This window comes from Schistocerca nitens, chromosome 4 (assembly GCF_023898315.1).
Source record: "Schistocerca nitens isolate TAMUIC-IGC-003100 chromosome 4, iqSchNite1.1, whole genome shotgun sequence".
Lineage (NCBI taxonomy): Eukaryota > Metazoa > Arthropoda > Insecta > Orthoptera > Acrididae > Schistocerca > Schistocerca nitens.
The window spans coordinates 861323020-861345984 of record NC_064617.1 but is presented as its reverse complement, the minus strand read 5'-3'; the positions used below and the strand labels follow the sequence as shown (position 1 = coordinate 861345984).

At 37.5% G+C, this 22965-nt stretch overlaps 1 protein-coding gene across 6 annotated transcripts in view; it reads left to right on the top strand.

Moving 5' to 3' along the window:
• LOC126253322 (alanine--glyoxylate aminotransferase 2, mitochondrial-like) overlaps positions 1 to 22965 on the top strand; it is a 155952-nt gene that overhangs the window by 111971 nt on the left and 21016 nt on the right. For all 6 annotated transcript variants that reach the window (XM_049954579.1, XM_049954578.1, XM_049954583.1 and 3 more), the window contains exons 8-9: positions 2587 to 2808; positions 22066 to 22314. In XM_049954579.1, coding sequence (XP_049810536.1) covers positions 2587 to 2808; positions 22066 to 22314 — 471 coding nt within the window. The remainder of the gene's footprint in view (positions 1 to 2586; positions 2809 to 22065; positions 22315 to 22965) is intronic.

Here is a 22965-nt window from a genome sequence, read left to right as displayed (position 1 = left end):
TCTGCACATCACTTGGGCATTCTGAGGATATCAAACCATTTACCTACAAGACTAGACACTTGGAGAACTCTTAAATTCCTAATTCAAATATCAACACTATTTACAACAAAGTACACTTACAATCACCTACTACCTACATTGACCTAAACTATCTTGGTACTCACGACCTTCCTCATCTCAGCAGAGCATTCTTTCTACACTGCCTGGCGTAATGCTCTTTCTACCAGCATAGCATTTCGTGGGATTTGGTGCATAGAGCCATATAACCTGTTAGCTTACATTGTGCATACACAACCATTGCCAATGGTTCATCCTTGGGCCTTTCCAGATAGCATAACTGAGTCCATACCTCTATACCTGACATAATGCAAAATAGGGCAGCAAGAAGAAGTCAAATCCAAAGAACAATGGATACAAGGACACGTGAGCAGTTATAGAATGCACATGCTGCTACTTGCTTGTGGTGCCGACCACCATAGTGCTTTTAAAATCCCACTTCTGACACCGGAATATTGGAGTTGGGAGTGCAAGAGTTGGGTGGAAGAGCCATTCTTCTATCTGTTAGGAATGTGTTTAGCTTTCCAAACTGAGTGTTGCGGGTTTGATTGGTTGATGAGAGCTACAGAAGACCATCAGAGGAGTAAAGTGGCTGCAGCAAGATAGACCAGTGCACATGTGAACTCTTTATTGTTCCAACAAGCTCAAACAGCTGTAGGTACCTGTCCTCATCTCGTGTTGCAGCCTGCTATTGATCTACGGCATTTGCATTCTGCTGCATGGTCAAGCATCACTCTCACATTCCTTGATGGAGAAGCATTGTTCAGCAGTAGCTGTTAGACTCAGCATGGCACAAGTGTGGAATAACCTTCTGTAGTAAACATTCCACAGCAGTGCTGTGTTGGATACTGACACATTTGACTGGTGTTCTTGCGCTGCTAGTCAAGCGACAGAGTACACGACTTGCCAATTCGACCAATGACCAGTTTGACCAGATGGCCAGAATTTATACGCGCCTTGTGATCACAATGGCACAACACTGAATCAGCGTATTGCCACAAGTGGCCCACAATAGGGCACTGAGCCCCTCTCCTAAACCTGTGCCTTTTACCCTGGCATAAAGGCAGCCCTGGGTTGGCATAAATAAGTGTTGAGAAGAATGGTATACCATTGTACATTTGTACAGCACTATTTGTAGTGAAGGTTTTAAAGGCTGATGACCTTGCTAACTTGACGTGGAGTTTTGTCTTTTTGCCTGGTCTCATGTTCATGTATATTAAAGTTTTTATTTCTCTCTTTTAAATTCTTTCTCACATATTTACATGTTTCTAGAATAAGAATGCAGGGGAGTGGGTGGAAAGAAGACTTTTCAAAACAAGGTCCTGCAGGACTCTTGTTTGTCATGCATGGTGTGTTGCTCTTATAGCTCTTTCTTGGCTCAAGACAATGACTGAGCTAGCAGTCATGCTACTGCAAAATATAATCCCATACTGTAGAAGTGCAGAACTGGGCAAAGTAGGCCTACACAGTTCAAACAGTGTAGAAGCTTCCTCTGTGTGCAAGTAAATGTAGGCTGTAGCATACTCTCTTCAGTGGCACATTTGGTTTTGTTGTTTGTGTCTGCCACTTAAAATTATATTGAAGCCACACGCCTAAAAATTTTGTTTTTAGAGAAGCTGTAAATCCGCTGGAGTTTGACACAGTGGTATTGGATGCTTCCTCCTTTAAATGGAAGCTGGGGTTGGGATGTTTAGGGGGAGGAGACCAGACAATGAGGTCATCAGTCTCATCGGATTAGGGAAGGATGGGGAAGGAAGACGGCCGTGCCCTTTCAAAGGAACCATCCCGGCATTTGCCTGGAGCGATTTAGGGAACTCACAGAAAACCTAAATCATGATGGCCGGACACGGGATTGAACCATTGTCCTCCTGAATGCAAGTCCAATGTGCCAGCCACTACGCCACCTTGCTCAGTAAACAGAAGCTGAAAATCAGAAATGTTGTGGATGTATTTATTGTCAGCTTATTTCCATCAAACCAGTCATTTAGCTGGTCTGCAGCTCTATTAATGCTAGCTTGAAGGGGAGGGGGAGTGGCTTTTTTCTTAACATAAATAAAAGTAATTACCACAATTATCAGTTTGAGTAGCTTAGTGCTTATCATAATTTGTTGCTACTATATTTTACGGAAGTAGCCAGGAGTGGTTGCTTGAATGAATAAATGGATGAACAAATGAACAAACTCTGCCTTTTTGAGAGACTGTCAGTACAGGTGTGGAGTGATCTGATGTTGGAGCAGTGTGTTTGCTGTGGGTGTCCTGGCTGTGGAGAAGGGAATGTTTTATGTGACTTCAATAAAATGATTCCTTTTATTCAGATAGCAACTAAACATTTAGTGGAAATATCTTTGCTCCAATACTTATTGAAGAAAATAGATAAACTATCTCCAAAGGAAAAAATTACATGTTAATGATGTACTTAATATAATTGCAAAGTTATCAAATCAAGAGTGTATCTGTAGTAAACCACATGCCTTCTCAAAAACTAAATCACATTTAATTTGTAATATCTGTCTTCATATTTTTCTCCAGGTACAGTCTGGATTTGGACGCACTGGAGAACATTTTTGGGGATTTGAAATGCATGGTGTGAAGCCTGACATTGTAACAATGGCAAGGGCAATTGGAAATGGTTTTCCAATGGCTGCTGTTGTAACAACACCTGAAATAGCTAAAACTATGGGACAGGTTTTGGACTTAAATACCTTCGGAGGAAATGCTCTTGGATCTGCTGTTGGACTTGCTGTTCTTAAAGTAAACATTTTCTTCATTTCTTTTCTTGTTTATTATTTTTTATAGTTACCCATATACAATGTGTCCATAATTACAGTACCAGTTTCAAAACTATGTAGAAAGAGAACCACTGCTCAGAATTTGGCAAATTTGAACAGCATATTATTGACACAGGGTGAAACTTCATGGGGGAAAAAAAAAAGAGTTTTACCAATAGTTGATACTGTAAGTGTCTTAACATAAATGGAGTTGGTTATGAATGTCAATGAATCGCAATACAATGGCTGCGGTTTGAGTTGCACATTACACCATCCATACTGTTCAATGTGTGTGACTGCACAAATTCAGCAATCAACAGTTGTGATACTGCTAGTTAGATAGGCCCATCCGCCATGGCAAGGTCATACCACATCAGATGGGAAAAATTGGTTTCTGGTTAATTCGTACTGAACTTGAATTAAGTGTACCTTACCAATACCAATTAGCTACATTTTACTATAGAACAAATTTGAAGCATGGTGGTGTTTCCATTTTTATCAAAGAAACAAATAATTTGGAATATGAAGTTATAAATGTAAGTTTTCTATGTGTGGAAGCAGTTTTTGAAGTTTCAGCAATAATGATACCAAGTCAAAAACTAATAGCTGTATCAGTATACCACCCCCCATAGCAATATTTGCTAATTATAACACAGACATTATGTATAATTCCAAACATGTGAAGCACCCATTAGACATATTAAGATCATTAAATTTCTGCTGTCTAAATGACAAACCCACAGGCCCACTGCATGCTTAGATAACAAAATCTGCAACTTTCAGCCAGATAAAACTGAATTTGACACTTTAAACCTTGGGATAGCAGATCATGCAGAGCTATGGCTTAGGCACCCTCTAAACAACAAGACAGATGGTTCAGCTGAACTAGGAAGAGTCATCATCCCAATCAATAAACATAAATTAATCAGTTAAAAACCAATCTTAATCGCATACACTGGGATATGGTACTCACTAATGTTATGTTTACCACTGATTCAACACAGAAATTTTTAGAATTATTAGTGGAAAACCTTGACTCATATTGTCCTAAATATCACAAAAAACACACACAGCAGAACCAGAGTAATAAACCTCAAGAACTGAGAAACTGGTACACACCACACCTGCAGAAACTTATGGAAGAAATGATGGTGCCCTATGACAGATTGCAACAGACTGAATCTGAGAAGGAAAATTACACAGCAAGCAAGAAAAATGTATAGATCAGAAATTATTGCAGCCAAGAAGAAAGCCAATAACAATTACATACTCAATTCGACAAATAAGTGTAAAGCAGCATGGAAAGTTATCAAAAAATAGATAAGCTGTGAAAATAAACACAACAACGTTCCTATTAAGCCAGAAAATTTAAATGCACATTTCTGGCTCAAATAAAAATCTCACTGAAGATGCAAATAAAGCTATAGCTTTGCTTCCAGCTCTAGATAGTAAGCAACATGACAACTTATGCTGGACTTGTGTATCCTACAGACAGGTTAGCAAAGAAATTGCCAAACTTAGCAACTCAAAAGCTGAAGCCTTCTGTAAACTTTCGGGTAATCCAAAAAACAAATAAAGAAAGAAATTCTACTGCTAATAACCAAAACCATCTACCAAATGCTAGATGAAAGAATCTTCCCTGATTGCTTAAAAATTACTATTGTAACATCTGTCCACAAGAAAGGTGATAAAGCATCTCCTGATAACTATCGTCCCATCTCACTCATACCAATCATAGCAAAAATTATAGATTATTGTATGCACAAACAAAGGTACCAGCACTTAAAACAAAATAATCTACTTAGCTCCTCACAATATGGTATAGTCCGACCTCATCTTTCCACTGTCAAAGCAATTGAAACTATCATCACAAGAATGTATAATTCTTTTGAAACTAAGAAAACAACCTAGTGAATCTTCTAGACTTGAGGAAATCTTTTGACACGATCTGCCACAGTATACTTATCAAAAAGCTACAATACTACGAAGTTGGAGAGAATGCTCTTCACCTTATTGAGTCATATCTAAGCAACAGAAAGCAGATGGTAACCATAAACAATCAAAGGTTAGACTCATTACCTATGCCAAAAGCCACTCCACAGGGCTCAGTACTGGGTCAATTCCTGTTGAATGTATAAATAAACAATCTTACCCTCATTCTTGCTGTGTCAGGCAGTATTGTATGTGAGTGATACAACACTGATCACACAAGTTGACAATCTGCAGGAGCTGCAACATAGTGTAAATATAGCAATGGATCATTGAACTACATGGTTCCAGGCAAATTATTTACAAATTAAGAACAATAAAACTGAAGAAATTGTTTCAATTTAAATATCTCCAATGAAGTTCAAAAATTAATCAAACTATCAGGTTTCCACATAGATCAGGAACTCAGCTGGTCGAGTCATACAGAAAAATTGTTCTTGAAACTTTCTCGGGTGATTTACCTGCTTTACAAACTGAGGAACAATGTAAACAAAACCGTACAAGTATATGCATATTTCTATTTTTCCACTCCCACCTTACCCATGCATCTCTTTGTGGGGTAGCTGCCCCAGTTTAAAAGCTGTATTCAGGTGGCAAAAAGGCTATCAGATGTATAGCAGCATTTACTCCAAGGGAAATTTGTAAAGATCACTTCAAAGAGCTCAGTATTATGATAGTCCCAAGCCTCTATATGTATAGTTCCCTGCTCAGTGTTAAAGAGAATTTAAATAATCTTAACCTTAAGATGTCTGTGCATGATTGCAACTCAAGAATTGGACAATTAATTGATATACCCAACAGTAGGCTAGCTAAGGTTCACAACAGCCACAAATATCTAGGCCCCAGATTTTTCAATAGAGTCCCAAAAGCAGCCCATTCTGTTCGCTGTAATACATTTAAGATTGTTCCAGTAGAGTGGTTTAAGAAGGAAACATACTACTCTGTAAGAGTATGAGGAATCACTTTTTTAGTTCTGACCACTGTCATACTAAGTTGTAAAAAATCAGTGGTTTAAAGGTTCCTGCATATATAATTTTTACATTATATGTAACAAATTGCTACCTGGTGAGCAAAAGACACTCACAGCATTCACCAGTGATGGTACAGGTAACAGGATCCACAGGACTCATCTCCTTAAAAAATAAAAAATTTCAGCCCCACAATAAACCCACCACATACAAAACACATTTACCTTTGCAGAATAAAGTAGTACCGGTTGATGTGCATGTGGAATTTCCATTGCCCATATTCCACAATTCTGTGTATTGAGACATCCTTGAAGATGGAAATGGACTTTGTCTGTCCATAAAATATTCCATGGCATTCATTGTCCATTTCCATGTGAGTAAGAAATTCAAGAGTGAAGTTTGACTTGCTGGCAGGTCAGCACAAAGCAACTCTTGAACATTGCTGATATTGTATGGACAGCAATGCAGGACATTTAGTAGGATTTTATGCACCATTTTGACAGCCATGTCCAACAATCTGGCAATTCCCCAAATACTGCGTGTTCGTACACCAGCAGTCAACCCCTGCTGCAATGCTGTGGCCACGTTGTAAACAGACATTAGATCAACTGCTTTCCTCCCTCTGCTACACTGCACATAAAAAAAAAAACTGTTCTTTCCAACTGTTGTAATCATTTTCTCCAGATCTTTAGCAGACATCAGCCTTTTTCCACATCCTTGAGTGTCCAGAACTTCTGCAGGGTTACTGGCATACAGTCACCATTCTTGTAGAAGAGCTTTACCAGTAGTGTGCGATCCTTCATGGAGACAGTCATGTTGAGTGTCTCAGATGCAAACTGAGGAACAGCCATGTGCCGCACTTCTGTTGGTGTGCATATTCCGATGCTTACAGTTCCATCTATTGGTTCTCTCTCTCTCTCTCTCTCTCTCTATCTATCTATCTATCTATCTATCTCTCTCATGGCATTTCTCCCCGCATCAATAATATGGAGTGCAAATTTGACATCATTCTGAGCAGTGGTTATGTTTCTACAGCATTTTGAAATTGAAACTTTAAGTATGGACATCCTGGGCCAGGGGGTTATTTAAAAAGTTTAAATAAAATAAAGATACAATTTAAGTAAAACACAAAGAAAAGTTTCAATTTTGCAGAATGCAATGGTGCTGTTTTCTCCATTGTAGCACTGTTGTGGCCAAAAGGTAAGAAATAACTTTGTATGGTGCATTGTGATGAGCAACGAAACATGGCTTGCTCAACACTCTTGAGGATGGGCAGTAATTAACACAGCAACAATTAACACTGAAAAATTGTGTATATCTCTTTTTGGTCAAGAAAGGACTAATCACAGTCTACTGACTCAAGTCGGAAGGCATGTCCACTGTTATAAATTAATTTCCTTATTTGTTTGATTCTGTTGCTGGCCTTGTCATCTTCTTTTCAGGGGTATATAATGGTCTTGGATACTTTCTGTACAAAGAAATCAAAATCTTCCAGAATTGCAAATGTTTATTGGGTCACGAGCTACAAAATTAATATCTATCAGCTTCGAAACTCTAACTCCATACAAATGTTTCCACAGAACTCTTCTCCACTACTACTCTAACCTGACTTTCTCTTAAAACTCTTCCCCCTTGCAAGAACAGTGATTACATTTGAGGTAAAGAAGTTTAAATGATTTACATCACTATCAAAGACACTGTTTTGATTAACTGATATATAATTAACAAAACTTAGTGAAAATAAATGTACATATTTTCTGATTAAAACTTCAGAATCATTCTACTCACATAAAATATAAACAGCAATGCATGACTAATGAATTTGGGAAACATAGTTTTATGAACTGCTCCAGTTACAAATGAAAGTTCATATTTTGTATTAAGTTTGATTACATCACAATCTACATCCATAATCTGCAAATTACTATGAAGTTCATTGCAGAGGTACTTCCCATAATAATTAATATTGGGTAATAATTGGTCTAACCAATGTGCCAGGGCTTTTAGCATCTTCTGGAGTTAGAAATGATTGTATTAACAGAATAGGAATGTGTATACATGAAATTCCAGATTACTGTAATCTTGAAAATGAAATAGTATAACCAGCTTTATTTGTAGGACTTCCAAATATTCCAAATAGTGTTATGCAATGAATAAAAAATGTGAAAGTAATAAGCACAAATGTAAACACACAATAACATAATAAAAGATACAGTGTAATGAGAAAGTTATTAAAGATCATGTATCATCTACTTCTGTATGAAATCCAAAGCTGCTACATTACACCTGTTAGTCCTATTTGATACAGGTCCCATGAATGTGAGCAATACTCTAGAATGGGTCAATCGAGTTTTTTTGGAAACAGTCTTTCTTGTAGACTGACTGCATTTTCCTAATATTCTGCCAGTGAACTGAAGCCTGCCACCTGATTTACCTATGACTGAGCCTGTGTGACTAATACTTTTCATTCCATATATAACAAACTTAATAGAAAAAATATAGATACAATTGCATGCAAACTGCACTAAATGCTGAAAGTACAAAGTAATGAATATGTAGACCCAACTGAAAATATGTACCAGACTTAGATTCATATCCAGACAGATTTACTGATTATTGTGAATGGTGACTGTAACTATTTGACTATCTAAGCACGCTTCCAAAAATTTTTGATGACCAGTATTATATATCTTTCCTTATAGCTATAGCGTATGTATGTTAATTTAAATCATTAGTTTTTTGTATTTGTGTGTTTGTGCTGCTTAACAGTGATGTTGCTATTGCTTTAGTTCATCCATTACAAATATTTGTAATAGTACATGTATCTATTTTGTGCAAGTGTATGCGGAGTGTACTGTAATGTTTGTGATGGTTGGAGATGATGATGATGATGATGAGGATGAGGATGAGGATGAGGATGAGGATGAGGATGAGGATGAGGAGGAGAGAAGGGAAATGCTGAAACCTGGTGCCAGCACATAACCTCCTGCTTGCAAATAGCACCACGGGGCCACCGAGCTTAACGTCCCCATTTGACGTATCACCACAAACAGTGTCACATGCCCTCACCATGAGACATTGCGGAAAGGTTTGGTATTTAAACAATGATATTTCCACAAAGTACGGTGATCAGTACAATTACCTCTCCTTCCTGTGCTGGCCAAATAATGGCACTGAAATTTTTTAGACTATCAGGATTCAAACCAACTTACCCTCAGGTTGAGTACAAGCGTGTGTTAGCGGCCTCGGCCACTGAGGCATGCTGATGTTATTGGATGACTACCTCACTGTGTACTTTGCTCTGATTATCTGCCGTCATAGGCTGGCAATCATGTGATATGAGCTATGATTGGCTCACAAAAATGCATCGCACAACATAATGTCAATTTTAGTGCTTTGGAAGCTACTGTGTTGTATTTTGTATTTGGTGAAATTCGTATTCATACTTTTATAATATGGAAATATCCAGTATACACATTGCTGTTCATCCAAGATCTTTTCAAAATGCATTGATTTTGCCTAATTGAAAAGTTTTACAGCTCCAGTAAAAAGTATATTGGCACTTTAACATGGAAAAAATGTACTTTCACCTGGGGTGTAGTGTTTTTCCACCTGGGAAAAAGTGTGTTTTCAACTGGGAAATCCAGGAAAAATCTGAAATTTTTTGTTGTTGTTCATGTATACACCCTGAAAAAAGCAAGCTACTCACACAAACAACTGAGTTTATTCATAACAAGAGATATATGTACTAAGGCACTACTAGGAACAGCGAAAGCTACCCCTAAGTCCGTATTCCCAAGCAAAGTCCAGCTCAAGTCATAACAGAGTTCTGTATATTGAAAGTGGAGACCCCTAGAATAACACTGTAGCCAGTATGATAACAGGTTAAGTTGTTTGGGGGAGGATACCAGACAGCGAGGTCATCGGTCTTATCGGATTAGGGAAGGACGGGGAAGGAAGTTGGCCATGCCCTTTCAAAGGAACCATCCCAGCATTTGCCTGGAGCGATTTAGGGAAATCGTGGAAAACCTAAATCAGAATGGCTGGACGCGGGATTGAATCATCATCCTCCCGAATGTGAGTCCAGTGTGCTAGCCACTGTGCCACCTCGTTTGGTGGTATGATAACACTACTGGCGTGCACTCTACTGCTTGCATCATAACACACAGAATGCCAGCTTATATGCCAGTGTCTGGCATAATCTTGTCAGAGGGCATGTCTGTGGGGTCAGTGGCATCTAAGTAGTGACACCACAGTGGTCAGTAGTCTTGTTGTGCCAGCTACTGGGTTTCCATGGTAGGCATTGATGGTGACACACTGCATCTCCATTAATTTTGTAAAGATAAGTAGTCACTTTTTCAGTATGGTGTTCACTGGGGCCGCGCGGAGCGGCTGCGTGGTTTGAGGTGCCATGTCACAGATTGCGCAGAACCTCCCGCCGGAGGTTCAAGTCCTCCCTCGGGCATGGGTGTGTGTGTTGTTCTTAGCATAAGTTAGTTTACATGGTGTATTAGTATAGGGACCGATGACCTCAGCAGTTTGGTCCCTTAGGATTTCACACAAATTTGAACATTTGTTCACAGGCTCAAGATCAGCCAGTCCATTACATTAATATTAATCATTCCACGATGTAAGTTAAGAAGAGCAATTATGATAAACCTCTGTCCAGCACACACAAATTTAATTGTTTTCAGAATGTTCATGTGTTTGTTTTCTACATCTTGCCAGTCTCTCATCTGTTTGTTTTCTACATCTTGCCAGTCTCTCCCTTGACTTCGAGTACTTACCATACCCACTAGTTCCCGCTACACACACACACACACACACACACACACAAAATCTCTCTATATGGAATGAGTCACATTCTCATCTCAAACAACAGCATGTACATGGGTGTTTCATATTTCTCCCTTCACTCATTCCACTTCACTGAAAGCTCCACAATTCCTTCTTGATATAATTTGTGATAAACTCACCCCCTCTCTCTCTCTCTCTCTCTCTCTCTCTCTCTCTCTCTCTCTCTCTGTGTGTGTGTGTGTGTGTGTGTGTGTGTGTGTGTGTGGGGGGGGGGGGGTGATGAGTGCATACATTATGGGTGTTTCTTAATTATACGACATAGTTTTTCCCAAATTCATCATTTAAAGAATACAGGGTAGTCTTGTATTAGCAGATTAAACTGTTGTTGCTGAGGTTCGTGTTTACATTGTTTAACTGATTAATACAGGAATTGTCTTACATTTACAGATGAAACTTTGGCTGTTGAGGTTTCTTTCAAATTTATTTTGAACAGCCCCAAAGGATAGGGCATATTAGACAATATTTGTATTTGAATAGGCTTCAGATTTCCTGATAATCTGAAGTGCTAGAGACAGTATTGGCCTTGCTCAAATAATCATGTCATTTAACTTGTGGCACTAGTGCAAGGGATACATGAGAAACTGTGAACTAGTCACTGCAACAATCTAATGCTCTGTTTAAAACTCAACTATTTTGTGAAACAAATGAAGAAATAACATTAAATTCTATCAGCTTACAAAGTTTTGTTGTATTTGAACAGGTTTGTAATAAAAGTTTTATACATGTATGGCTATGGTATACATAAATTTATGCTGCATTTTAAGAAAAGATAACATTCAAAGGCAAAAATCTTGTTATTCAAAAACCATTATTTATTTATTTATTGTCCTCTGAATCAATACTGTACATGACAGCACATGGCGATGCACAAACATACATTTGATGTTAGACATTACGATAATTTGCTGGCATGAAGTAATATGCCGAAAGTTTACACAAACATGAGTTTACATACATATTTTCTGAGAAGTTATGAACACACAAATTACATACTTAGTTACACATTTGTATTTTAGAGCTGTATTCCTCTCACACATATACACAACAGTAACTGGTTGGATATTCTTTCTGCACTTAATTTGCTTAGTAGCAGATAATATAGATGCAAGATTTTTGCACATACTTGCATTAATGTTTTACTCTTTAGAAAATTCTTTGCTGCATTTATTTATTTATTTGCATGTTTCTTTCCACCCATGTGAAGCAAAAATTCACTTGCACTGTAGAAACAATGATCAAGTAGAAATGATTTTAATTTTGTATTGAATACTTTCAGGTACTTACTGTTTTTTATTTCTGATAGCAGGCTGTTGTATATTTTAATGCCTTTGTTGAGGGAGAGTTTTTAAAGGCATAGGTGTGCATTTATTTAACATGGAGTTTCATTTTCTGCCAGTGGAGAGAAGTCTTCCGAAGTAAGAGTGATTTCAGGCGTGCTGCAGGGGAGTGCTATTCACAATATACGTAAATGACCTTGTGGATAACATCAGAAGTTCACTGAAGCTTTTTGTGGATGATGCTGTGGTATATCAAGAGGTTGTAACAATGGAAAATTGTACTGAAATGCAGGAGGATCTGCAATGAATTGACACATGGTGCAGGGAATGGCAATTGAATCTCAATGTAGACAAGTGTAATGTGCTGCGAATACATAGGAAGAAAGATCCCTTATCATTTAGCTACAATATAGCAGGTCAGCAACTGGAAGCAGTTAATTCCATAAATTATTTGGGAGTAGGCATTAGGAGTGATTTAAAATGGAATGATCATATAAAGTTGATCATCGGTAAAGCAGATGCCAGACTGAGATTCATTGGAAGAATCCTAAGGAAATGCAATCCAAAAACAAAGGAAGTAGGTTACAGTACACTTGTTCACCCACTGCTTGAATATTGCTCACCAGTGTGGGATCTGTACCACATAGGGTTGATAGAAGAGATAGAGAAGATCCAACAGAGAGCAGCGCGCTTCGTTACAGGATTATTTAGTAATCGCAAAAGTGTTACGGAGCTGATAGATAAACTCCAGTGGAAGACTTTGCAGGAGAGACGCTCAGTAGCTCGGTATGGGCTTTTGTTGAAGTTTCGAGGAGTCAAGCAGTATATTGCTCCCTCCTACGTATATCTTGCGAAGAGACCACGAGGATAAAATCAGAGAGATTAGAGCCCACACAGAGGCATACCGACAATCTTTCTTTCCACAAACAATACGAGACTGGAATAGAAGGGAGAACTGATAGAGGTACTCAAAATACCCTCCACCACACATCGTCAGGTGGCTTGCGGAGTATGGATGTAGATGTAAATGTAAAAGTACCATAGTCATGGACATTTACATTTTTATTAAATTTTGTAATATTACTTTTTACAAATTTGCATCGTTCTAGTGTATACAGGCTGCCAAGAGGTGGGATGAGCGACTTTTGGAAGAGAGGTCTGCAGCTATCACTTGGCTTTGCCTTATTCATTATTCTTATAGCTCTCTTTTGGGTGAGGAGAATGTTTGGGCTATGTGTAGAGTCTCCCCAGAATATAATACCATAGTACATTACACTGTGGAATGGGGCATAGTAGGCTGTGTGAACAGTTTCTGGGCTTGTGCAGTATGCGAGGATTCATAGGGCACAGCACACTTTGTTTAGCTTACTATTAGTTTTATTAATGTGTGTTTGCCATTTTAGATTATAGGCTTAGAAATCTTGTTTCTGTATTTGGGGATATTTGGGAACTGTGTAATTTCATATCAGGCATAATTTTATTTGTTCTTAGGTGAAAGTTTAGGTAAGTGGTTTTCTTTGTGTTAACTATGAGCTTGTTTTTCTCAAACCAATCACCAAGTTCATCTGTATTTCCATTTATGGCCTCTTGGAGTTTATGTTCATTTTTGCTTGTTACAAGGATCATATCACCTGCGAAGAGTGTACTGGTGCTGGCATTGATGTTTGACAGTAGGTCGTTTATGTACACAAGGAAGAGCACTGGTCCAAGTATTGAGCCTTGGGGCACACCTTGTGTAATATTGTAATAGTCAGAGTAGTATGTTTCGATATGTCCTTGATTGTTATGTTTCATTGACATTTTTTGTTTCCTATTTGTCAGGTATGAGCTGAACCAGTTTAGTGGGGTGCCTCTGATGCCATATGACTCCAGTTTGTTGAGAAGAATCTTGTGGTTTATGACGTCAAATGCCTTGTACAAATCTAGGAAGATCCCAACTGCTTTTTGTTTTTTGTCTAGAGTATCTAGGGTGGAGTGTAAATACTTATATATGGCAGTTGTTGTGGATTTGTTTTCTCTGAAACAGTGCTGGGCATCAGATAGTATCTGGTTCTTATCAAGAAAATTTATTAGTTTTTGGTGAACTAATCTCTCCAAAAGTTTACCAAACACAGGTAACAGTGATATGGGTCTGTAATTTTCTGCGTTGAGTTTTTCACCTTTCTCAAAGCTTGGGATTTTAGCCACTTTCATGCAGTTTGGAAATGTTCCTGCCATCAACAATCAGTTGTACACATTTGAGAGTGGGAGAGCTATTTTGTTTATGCAGTTTTTGATGGTAAAATCTGGGATGTCATTGATTCCAGATGAGAATTTATTCTTGAGGTACTTTGCACTTAGTACAATTTCTTCAGTAGTAGTTTCCCAGAATAGAATAGATTCTACAAGAGTTGTTATTTTGTTTTGTCTGTTGGGTGTGGGTTTGTTGATGCTTTGAAACAGATTTTTAACAATATTTTCATAGTAATTGTTGAAAATATTTGCAATTTCTTGTTGATTAGTAACTCTGGTGGTGTTGTGGATCAGAATAGTGTTTTCATGTTTACGTGGCTGTTGATTTGTTTCGTTCCTTATGATGTTCCACACTGTCTTCATTTTGTTTGAGGATGTTGCCATGTAGTTGTCATTTGCTATTCGCTTTGCTAGTGCTATGACTTTTTTAAGGATTTTGACATATTGCTTGATATATCTTTCTTGAGATGGGGATGGGGTTGTTATTTTTTAGATACTTCAACAGATCTCTCTTCCTTCTGCAGGAAATCTTTATACCAGTTGTTATCCCTGGCTTCTTATTGGGTTATTTTGGTGTGGTGTGTTTGAGTTTAAGAGGAAAGGCAATATTGAAGTGATATAGAAATGTGTTTAGAAATGATTCCATTTTGTTGTCTGTATCATCTGCTTCATATACTTTGTTCCATGTTTCTGCTGCTAAGGAATCATTGAAGATTTTCATGTTTTCATTGCTGTAATTTCTTACTTTAGTTGTGTATTTGTTGTTGCAGTCGAAGGGGAGAACATTTGTGAGGTATAGGACTTGGCCACAGTGATCACTATAGCATGCATCCAGAGGTTCGTTTCCCAGTAGGGACAGTTTACAAATATCTGGTCAAGTGTGGTTTTGGTGTTGTTTTTGCACCTTGTGGAGAATGTTGCTATAGGATTCAGACTGAATGAGTTAGTGAGATTCAGTAAGGATTCTTTCACACGCCCTGTAGACTGGATATCAACATTTAAATCACCACATAAAATTAGTACCTTTTTGTTTTGGTGAAGTTTGTTTAGTAGTATTTTAAGGTTTTTTAGGAAGACCCATACATTGCCTGTTGTTATGATTATATTTGCTTCAAGAATTTTGATTACAGCTGCCTCAAAATCGTTTTCTTTATTTAAGTGGTCAAACTGGTCAAAACTTCTATAGTTTACAGAATATTTTATAAATATGGCAGCACCTCCACCTTTCTGGCTTTTCCTGCAATAGTGGGAAGCTAATGTGTAACCAGGTATGCTAGCTGAACTAGTTTGGTCTGGTTTCAGCCAATGTTCTGTAATGCAAATGACATTTACATATTGTAGGTCTGTTGTGAATAGGAGTTCGACTTCTGCAAGCTTGTTTGTTACTGAATGCACATTTTGGTCATATATGGACTAGTTGTATGTATGTGGACTCTGATGGCTCTTTTTTATCGCCTCTGCGGAGGTAGGGGGCTTGGCCATAAAAAATTTTCTAGATTAAACATCCTACCCTCGTTGGCGTAACCTGTATGGTTTACACTGATTTTGTCTTTGGGTGCAAGGTTTTTTACAGTTATGTTTTGTCCGTTAAATCTAAGAGGTATTATAGGACTGCTTCGTCCTTTTTTTTGCTCTACAGATTGTGATATGTGAATTGCGATTTCTCTTCTGCCAAGGTTGTTCAGGTGGAACCCATGTTGTGTGTAGTGTTCTCTGCGAAATTTGCTAGCTTCAATTATGGTCACATTTGCGAATTTTGAACAGAGTTTATAGATTTGTGAGTTCGTGTTTGTTACGTCTGTATTCACACGCAACCTGTTTGGAAAGTCGTGTCTAAATGGTACGTCCAATAGGAACACTTTCTTTAATGAAATGCACAGTAGTTTGTTTCTTAGTGTTTTTAGTACATTCTGGCTGTTGTTGCAGGTGACGTCATTTGTTCGTGCTGCAATTACAACAATGTCAGAGATGCATGTTTTTGGAGAGTTTTGATCAATGTTGTTTAGGACAACACTTGCATTTGCTTGGGGATAGATGTAACCAAAACTTTGAATGTGGTCAACTTCATTTAGAAATTCCAATATATTGCGGCCTTGGCTATTGCCCAAGATGATTGCCTTAAATTTTTGTTCAGTCTTTTTTTTGTTTTTCATGGAGTTTCGTAACCATTTCCACTTTGTAAGATGTGTTTGCTTCGTTTTCTGATGTATGTTTGTCTTACCTGTTATTAGACTTGGTTGCTCTTTACCTTTTGAGCTGCTGGTGCTACGTCCATCATTACTGGAGCGATACTTAATTCTGTATCTAGGTCAATATTTTATTTTTGTTATGAGAAGCTAATGATTTACCAAGTGGGTTGCAAATGAGAAATTTGGTCACTATATGTGTATTACAAAAAAAAAAAAAATGTTCCCAGCTTTTAATCAGCTTTAGAACAGTATGATGACATTAGGATGAAATGAGGAGGAACATTAATCCAGAATGAAAAGACTAAAAAATGAAATAAATCATATGAAGCTGACTGTAATTGTTCCACGAAAATAAATTACCACAGACAAACTCTTTGTGAAGATTATATGGACAGACGTCACTAGATTTTGGGATGAACGAAAGTTTGAGATTTGAGCTAAATAGTGACTGCGATCTTTTATTTATGTATTAGTTGCTGTTGTTACAAACGATTTGCACTCTAGAAGATATTGACATCCATGATTCACTGTTGCTCAAGTACAGTTACATGGAAAGTTTGAGGAGAACAATTACCCAGCTTGGCTGAAAACTACAAGGAGTGTGGGGAGGGGGGTGTTGAGCAGGCAGAAATTTCGTTGTGCAGCCAACTATCAACCATAGGAACGTAAACTGCATACCTTGTCTTTTTATGAACATTAATAATGTTTAAACTGCAGTTTTCCTGAATTCATTTGCACTTTGAATCAAACTGATTTTAAAATTGGACAGATACTCAACCATAATATAAATTTGTGCAGAAAATGCTAGAATTCTAGGTGGGTGCCATTGGCGTACTTAAACGTGTTTTGTGCAGCGGTGTTGTTGATGCTCACTGTGAGGTATGACGGGAACGATTGGGGGTGTGTCAGCTGTTCGTTGTACACAGTCAATGAGAGAGCGGCGGACAGATGATATGTTTGGAAGTAACATAAACTGTAACACTCTCGTGTCAGTGTAGAAGCAAAATCTGCAGTGAATCCACTAAAAAACCGCTGTGTTCTCAAGTCCCACAGTAACCACAACCACAGGAATAGCAACATATAAAGAAGAAACAGCCATATATTTGTGGTAATGGAGATATAAGTTTCACAGCTGTCCTGTTAGCATGATAATGATGACGATGATTAAAAATAGTGATACCACAGACAACAGTCTAAGTAAAGTAAAAAGGCGGTGAAGATAAAAATTGATGTAAACAATTTCTTTTTTGTTATTGTTATTTCTCCTTGTGTTATCACAGTATAGACAATCAATAAATGGCATGAATTTAAAATACATGTAACATCACCTTTCCAGACTAATCCCTTACATGAATAAAAGTTTGTAATTCTGATTAGTCAGAATATGTTAAAAAATACTTTTCTAAAGGAGACTCTTGAAATTTAGGGGGTCATCTTATATTCAAGGTCATTGTATAATAGAGTAAATAAAGTGTGTTTGTCATGCTGCCTGAGGTGGTAAATCTTATTTATGCTAAAGAGAATCTTATTTAAGTCATATCAATTACTTTTTAACTTAGTTTACCATCCAACATATCATTAAACAAAAAATTAGCCAACTAAGATTATTAGCAGGTCATTTTTTATATGTGTGAGTTATTTATAAGTGGCTTTTTTTTACTGAGAACACTGATGAAAAACTTTGATTCTAAAGTGAATAAATATCTTAATACTTTTCTGGTGGAACAAGCATTAGTGTTCTGTGTTGTATACAGCTATTGAGATCACAGTGTGTCTGAGAAGAAAATAAGTATTGTTGTAAACATAAACAGAATTATATGTGCTAATTGAAACATACAAAAAGCCTAAAGAGAGTTAAACAGCATGTTGAGCTTCTAAACACACACTCCATGTCTGTAACATTAAGGCTTTATTACTTCAGGCAGCATTTTCCCTGAAGCTTAACTTTGTTTTATCAGCAACAGACCATTTTGTGAAAGCAATCTAAATTGATTGTCTATGGAGATTTATTTATTTATCCCATTGATCATTATGCAAAATTATATTGAACTTGACCGAAACCTAGTGTTTGCAAAGGAACATAAAGGTTATTTGTAGGCCTACATTGTACAAATTACAAATATTGCACATTACATGCCACTACAGTACTAAGTTTTAAACATGATGCCTGGAGAATAGGCACCCCAAAGAACCTGGATGTCTCACAAGATGCCACCTAACATGGAGTACCCTTTGCTTTTTGACCTGTCTTGGTGTTTCCAAGTGATGGATTGTCACTTCAGTTTTGGATGTACAGGAACCTATCATATTTTGACTCTAGTGATCTACTTGAGAAATGTCAGACCATCGTCAGCATTTGGTAGCAGTTGGTGTTCACCAACATTGCAATCTGTTCCATCTTGCATTCAGTTTGATCCGTTTGTGCCCAATCAGTGCACACATTATCTTCCAGGCTCTCTCCCCCTGTTAAAAACTTCAGTGCCTCATAAACACAACACTGTGCCTCAGTGTGTCATCACCACAAACTTGCTGCATCATTTGAAACGTTTTGGTAGTGGTTTTGCCTGATTTGTGGCTTAACTTGATGTTTGTCAGTTGTTTCAACTATGACATACTCAGTTTCTGCTTACAGTGCATGCACTAACTCTCTGTTTCTGGGACAAGAGACTACGTGTTCTAGTTCTAGTACACCACAGTGCCACGGTGCACCCAATCTCTGAAAGTAATGATTGTACTACGTGTATTGAAGTTCACATATTCACTTACTGAATAGAATCAGTGGTACTGTGAATATTCTCTAATAGGTCTTTCAAATGAATTTGTGTTTAGTATATATTTTAAATCATTTGGCCATTTGTTGAAGACATTTATGCTCATGTAGCTCAACTTTTTGTGACATTAACTCTTATTAGGTGGTACAATGTGAAAGTTTCCTTTTGGTCTAATGTGTTCCAGTTTTGTCTTGCTCTGCTCCCCACAATAACCCTAATGGCTCACTGTTGGATTCTGAAAGGTTTCATTATTCTTGTGTGTTTTGTAGTTGTCAGATATTACATAATATTTGTTTGCAAAAGATTCAGAGCTAGACTATGAGGAGGGGAGTCAAATGAAAACCATAAATATTTTTTTAAGAAGTGGAACACAAGTGTGTCATTTTTCAGTGTAATCTCCCTGTCGTTCAACGCACTTCCTCCATTGCGTAGGAAGTGCATGGATTCCTCTGGAAAGAAATTCTTTTAGTTGCGTGCGCAGCCACTCATGCGCCACTTGCTGCACTACTTCATTGGAATGAAATTTCTTTCCTCCCATCACCTCTTTGAGTGGTCCAAACATTTGGTAATCACTTGCTGCGAGGTATGGTGAATATGGCTTCTAATGTGGCACAGTATTAAAAGTGCAGGTCACCAATGCTACTGTGGCACCCATCTTGCCAGCACTCTGCACAACTTAAGCACTTCATGAATGATGTGATGTGTTGAACCATGACTAATGTTCAGATCTGTGGTTATTTCATCCATTGGCACACAGCAGTTTTCCATCCCAGTGGTTTAAACTGCTGCAGCAGACTCTGGGGACTGAGACTCTGTCACAGGAGTCACACCAGTTTTGAACTTTCTACTCCACTCATACACTTGCTACAGTGATAGACATGCATCACCATACTCTATCTTCAATCACCAATAGATTTCAGTAGGTTTCATTCCTTCGCCACTCAGAAAATGTATGACAGAATGCTGTTCTTTCTTGGTGCATGTCACATGCAGGGCAGGCATTTTGAATTGATATTGCAGCCATGTTTTGCTTGTCTTTAGTATGTTGCGACCTGTAGGGCATTCCTTATTATCATCGGTAACAGTACTGCCAGCTTACAGAATAAATGTTGATTTTTAGTTACGCTTTTAAAGTTTTCATTTGACTCCTCACTTTGCATGTGCATCTTATTTTGTTACTGTTTTAGCAGCAGCCTGTTGATGGAATTAGAGTTTTGGATGAGTGATACTTTTATCATTGGCAAAAATTGTGCTCTTTACATGATAATATATTTATGTTCAAAGCTCATTAATGGAAACTGAAAAAAGCAGTAGGACCATATACTGCTGGGGTTGCTGTTGATGCTCCTTATTTTTGGCTGTAGCACTGTACTTGCATTTGTGTAGTCAACTATGTAAGATGCATTTTGTTGACACCATCTTCCACAAGCATTTCCCAGAGACTTAATATGGTCTGCACAGTCAATAGCTTCCATGAGACAACATAAAATTGGCTCAGGGTATTTTTTTAGTATAAATTTGATTTAAGTTTTACTATGCTAATAATTTTGCTATTTCCCATTCTTCAGAGATACATTTGGTCTCTTGTTTTTTATTTGATGATTCCCTACATTGTTTATTCTGTGTTGCATTTATTTGTTCTTCTTACTATCTTCCTTATCAGGTCAAAATTAATCAAGTGCCTTTCTTTACTGTAGGATATCCTACCAGAAAAAGACGCATTCTTTGCCCCATTTCTTTGACTGTCATAATTACATCTACATCTACATGAATACCTTGCAAATCACATTTAAGAGCCTGGCAGAGGGTTCATCAAACCACATTCACAATTCTTTATTATTCCAATCTCGTACAGTGTGTGGAAAGAACGAACAACTATATCTTTTTGTACAAACTCTGATTTCCCTTATTTTATCATTGTCAGAAGATTCCATCGCAACGAAAAACACCTTTCTTTTGATGATGTCCAGCCCAAATCCTGTATCATTTCAGTGACACTCTCTCCCATGTTTCATGATAATCCAAAACATGCTGCCCTTCTAGGAACTTTTCTGATGTACTCCATCAGTCCTATCTGGTAAGGATCCCACACTGTGTGGCAGTATTTTAAAATAGGACGGACAAGCATAGTGTAGGCAGTATCCTTAACAGATCTGTTACATTTTCTAAGTGTCCTGACAATAAAACGCAGTTTTTAGTTAGCCTTCCCCACAACTTTTTCTGTGGGTTCCTTCCAATTTAAGTTGTTTGTAATTGTAATACCTAGGTATTTAGTTGAATTTACGGCCTTTATGTTTGACTGATTTATCGTAACTTAAGTTTAACGGATTCCTTTTAGCACTTATGTGGATTACCTCACACTTTTCATTATTTAGGGTCAACTGCCAATTTTCGCACCATTCAGATATCTTTTCTAAATCGTTTGCCAGTTTGTTTTGATCTTCTGATGACTTTAGTAGTTGATAAACAACAGCATCATCTGCAAACAACCTAAGGCAGGTGCTCATATTGTCAACCAAATTATTTATATAGATAAGGAACAGCAAAGGGCCTATAACACTACCGTGGGGAATGCCATAAATCACTTCTGTTTTACTCAATGACTTTCCATCAATTACTACCAACTGTGACCTCTCTGACAGGAAGTAGCAAATCCAGTCACATAACTGAGACAATATTCCATAAGCACGCAATTTCACTATAAGCCACTTGTGTGGTACAGTGTCAAAAGCCTTCTGGAAATCCAGAAATATGGAACATTCTCTTTGAGGTAATTCATAATGTTCGAACATAATATACGTTCCAGAATCCTGCTGCATATCGACGTTAACGATATGGGCCTGTAATTAAGTGGATTACTCCTACTACCTTAATTTTGTTAATTTCTACAATATAATATAAATATTTGAAGAAATTAATAATCTTATGATTCTGTACATTGCTTATTGATATTTCAGGTTATAGAAGATGAACAGGCACAAAGAAACTGTCTGGAGGTTGGCACACACTTAATAAAACAGCTTGCATTACTGAGAGATGAATTTGAATGTATTGGAGATGTGCGAGGCAAGGGATTAATGGTTGGTATTGAAATGGTGGCAGACAAGGACAAGAAAACTCCGATCTCGGCAAAACAATTCATGGAAATATGGGAGGACTGTAAAGACATGGGAGTACTGTTGGGGAGAGGTGGACTTTGTGGAAATGTAAGTAACTCAATACAATTATAGCTACATCACTTGAAGTAAATTTACCACGTATGTATTAGAGAGATTACTATGTGTAGTTCATATCCTCAATGAGCTTTCTAGTATGGTAAAACAAGAACCTTATTGGTGACACTTATGAAAAACAGGGGACAAGGAAGAGGAGTTAAAGAAAGAATGAGAATAGAGGTAAGAACAACCAATACTGTGAAGAACGCATAACATGACACTATCTAAGTGAGATGATAGTGTCAACATGCTTCTTTCATTTTATGAAAATTATTATACTAATTGCTGTCCTTCCATATGGTTAAATGGTTTCCTTGATTTTTGAAATTAATTTAGTGATTTCTTACTCAAAGATATAATTTTAATTCTTGTATGAAATCACCAAATACTCTAATGTGATAGATGCCTAAAGGACAGTGTGTGGATGCAACAGGGAGATCAGTAACATCATTTTGTGAGTAGTTGATACCCATGTTTCTGAAATTGCATCCATGAGAGAATGAGTTGATTTGCAGACGTGCATAGTAACTGATGTTTAGGAGGTGTTTTTGGTATATCATAACATTTTCTCACAATCTCTCTTATATGACAACTCTAGGGAATTGCAGTGTGGCATTAAGTAGGAACACCTTTCTCCTGATG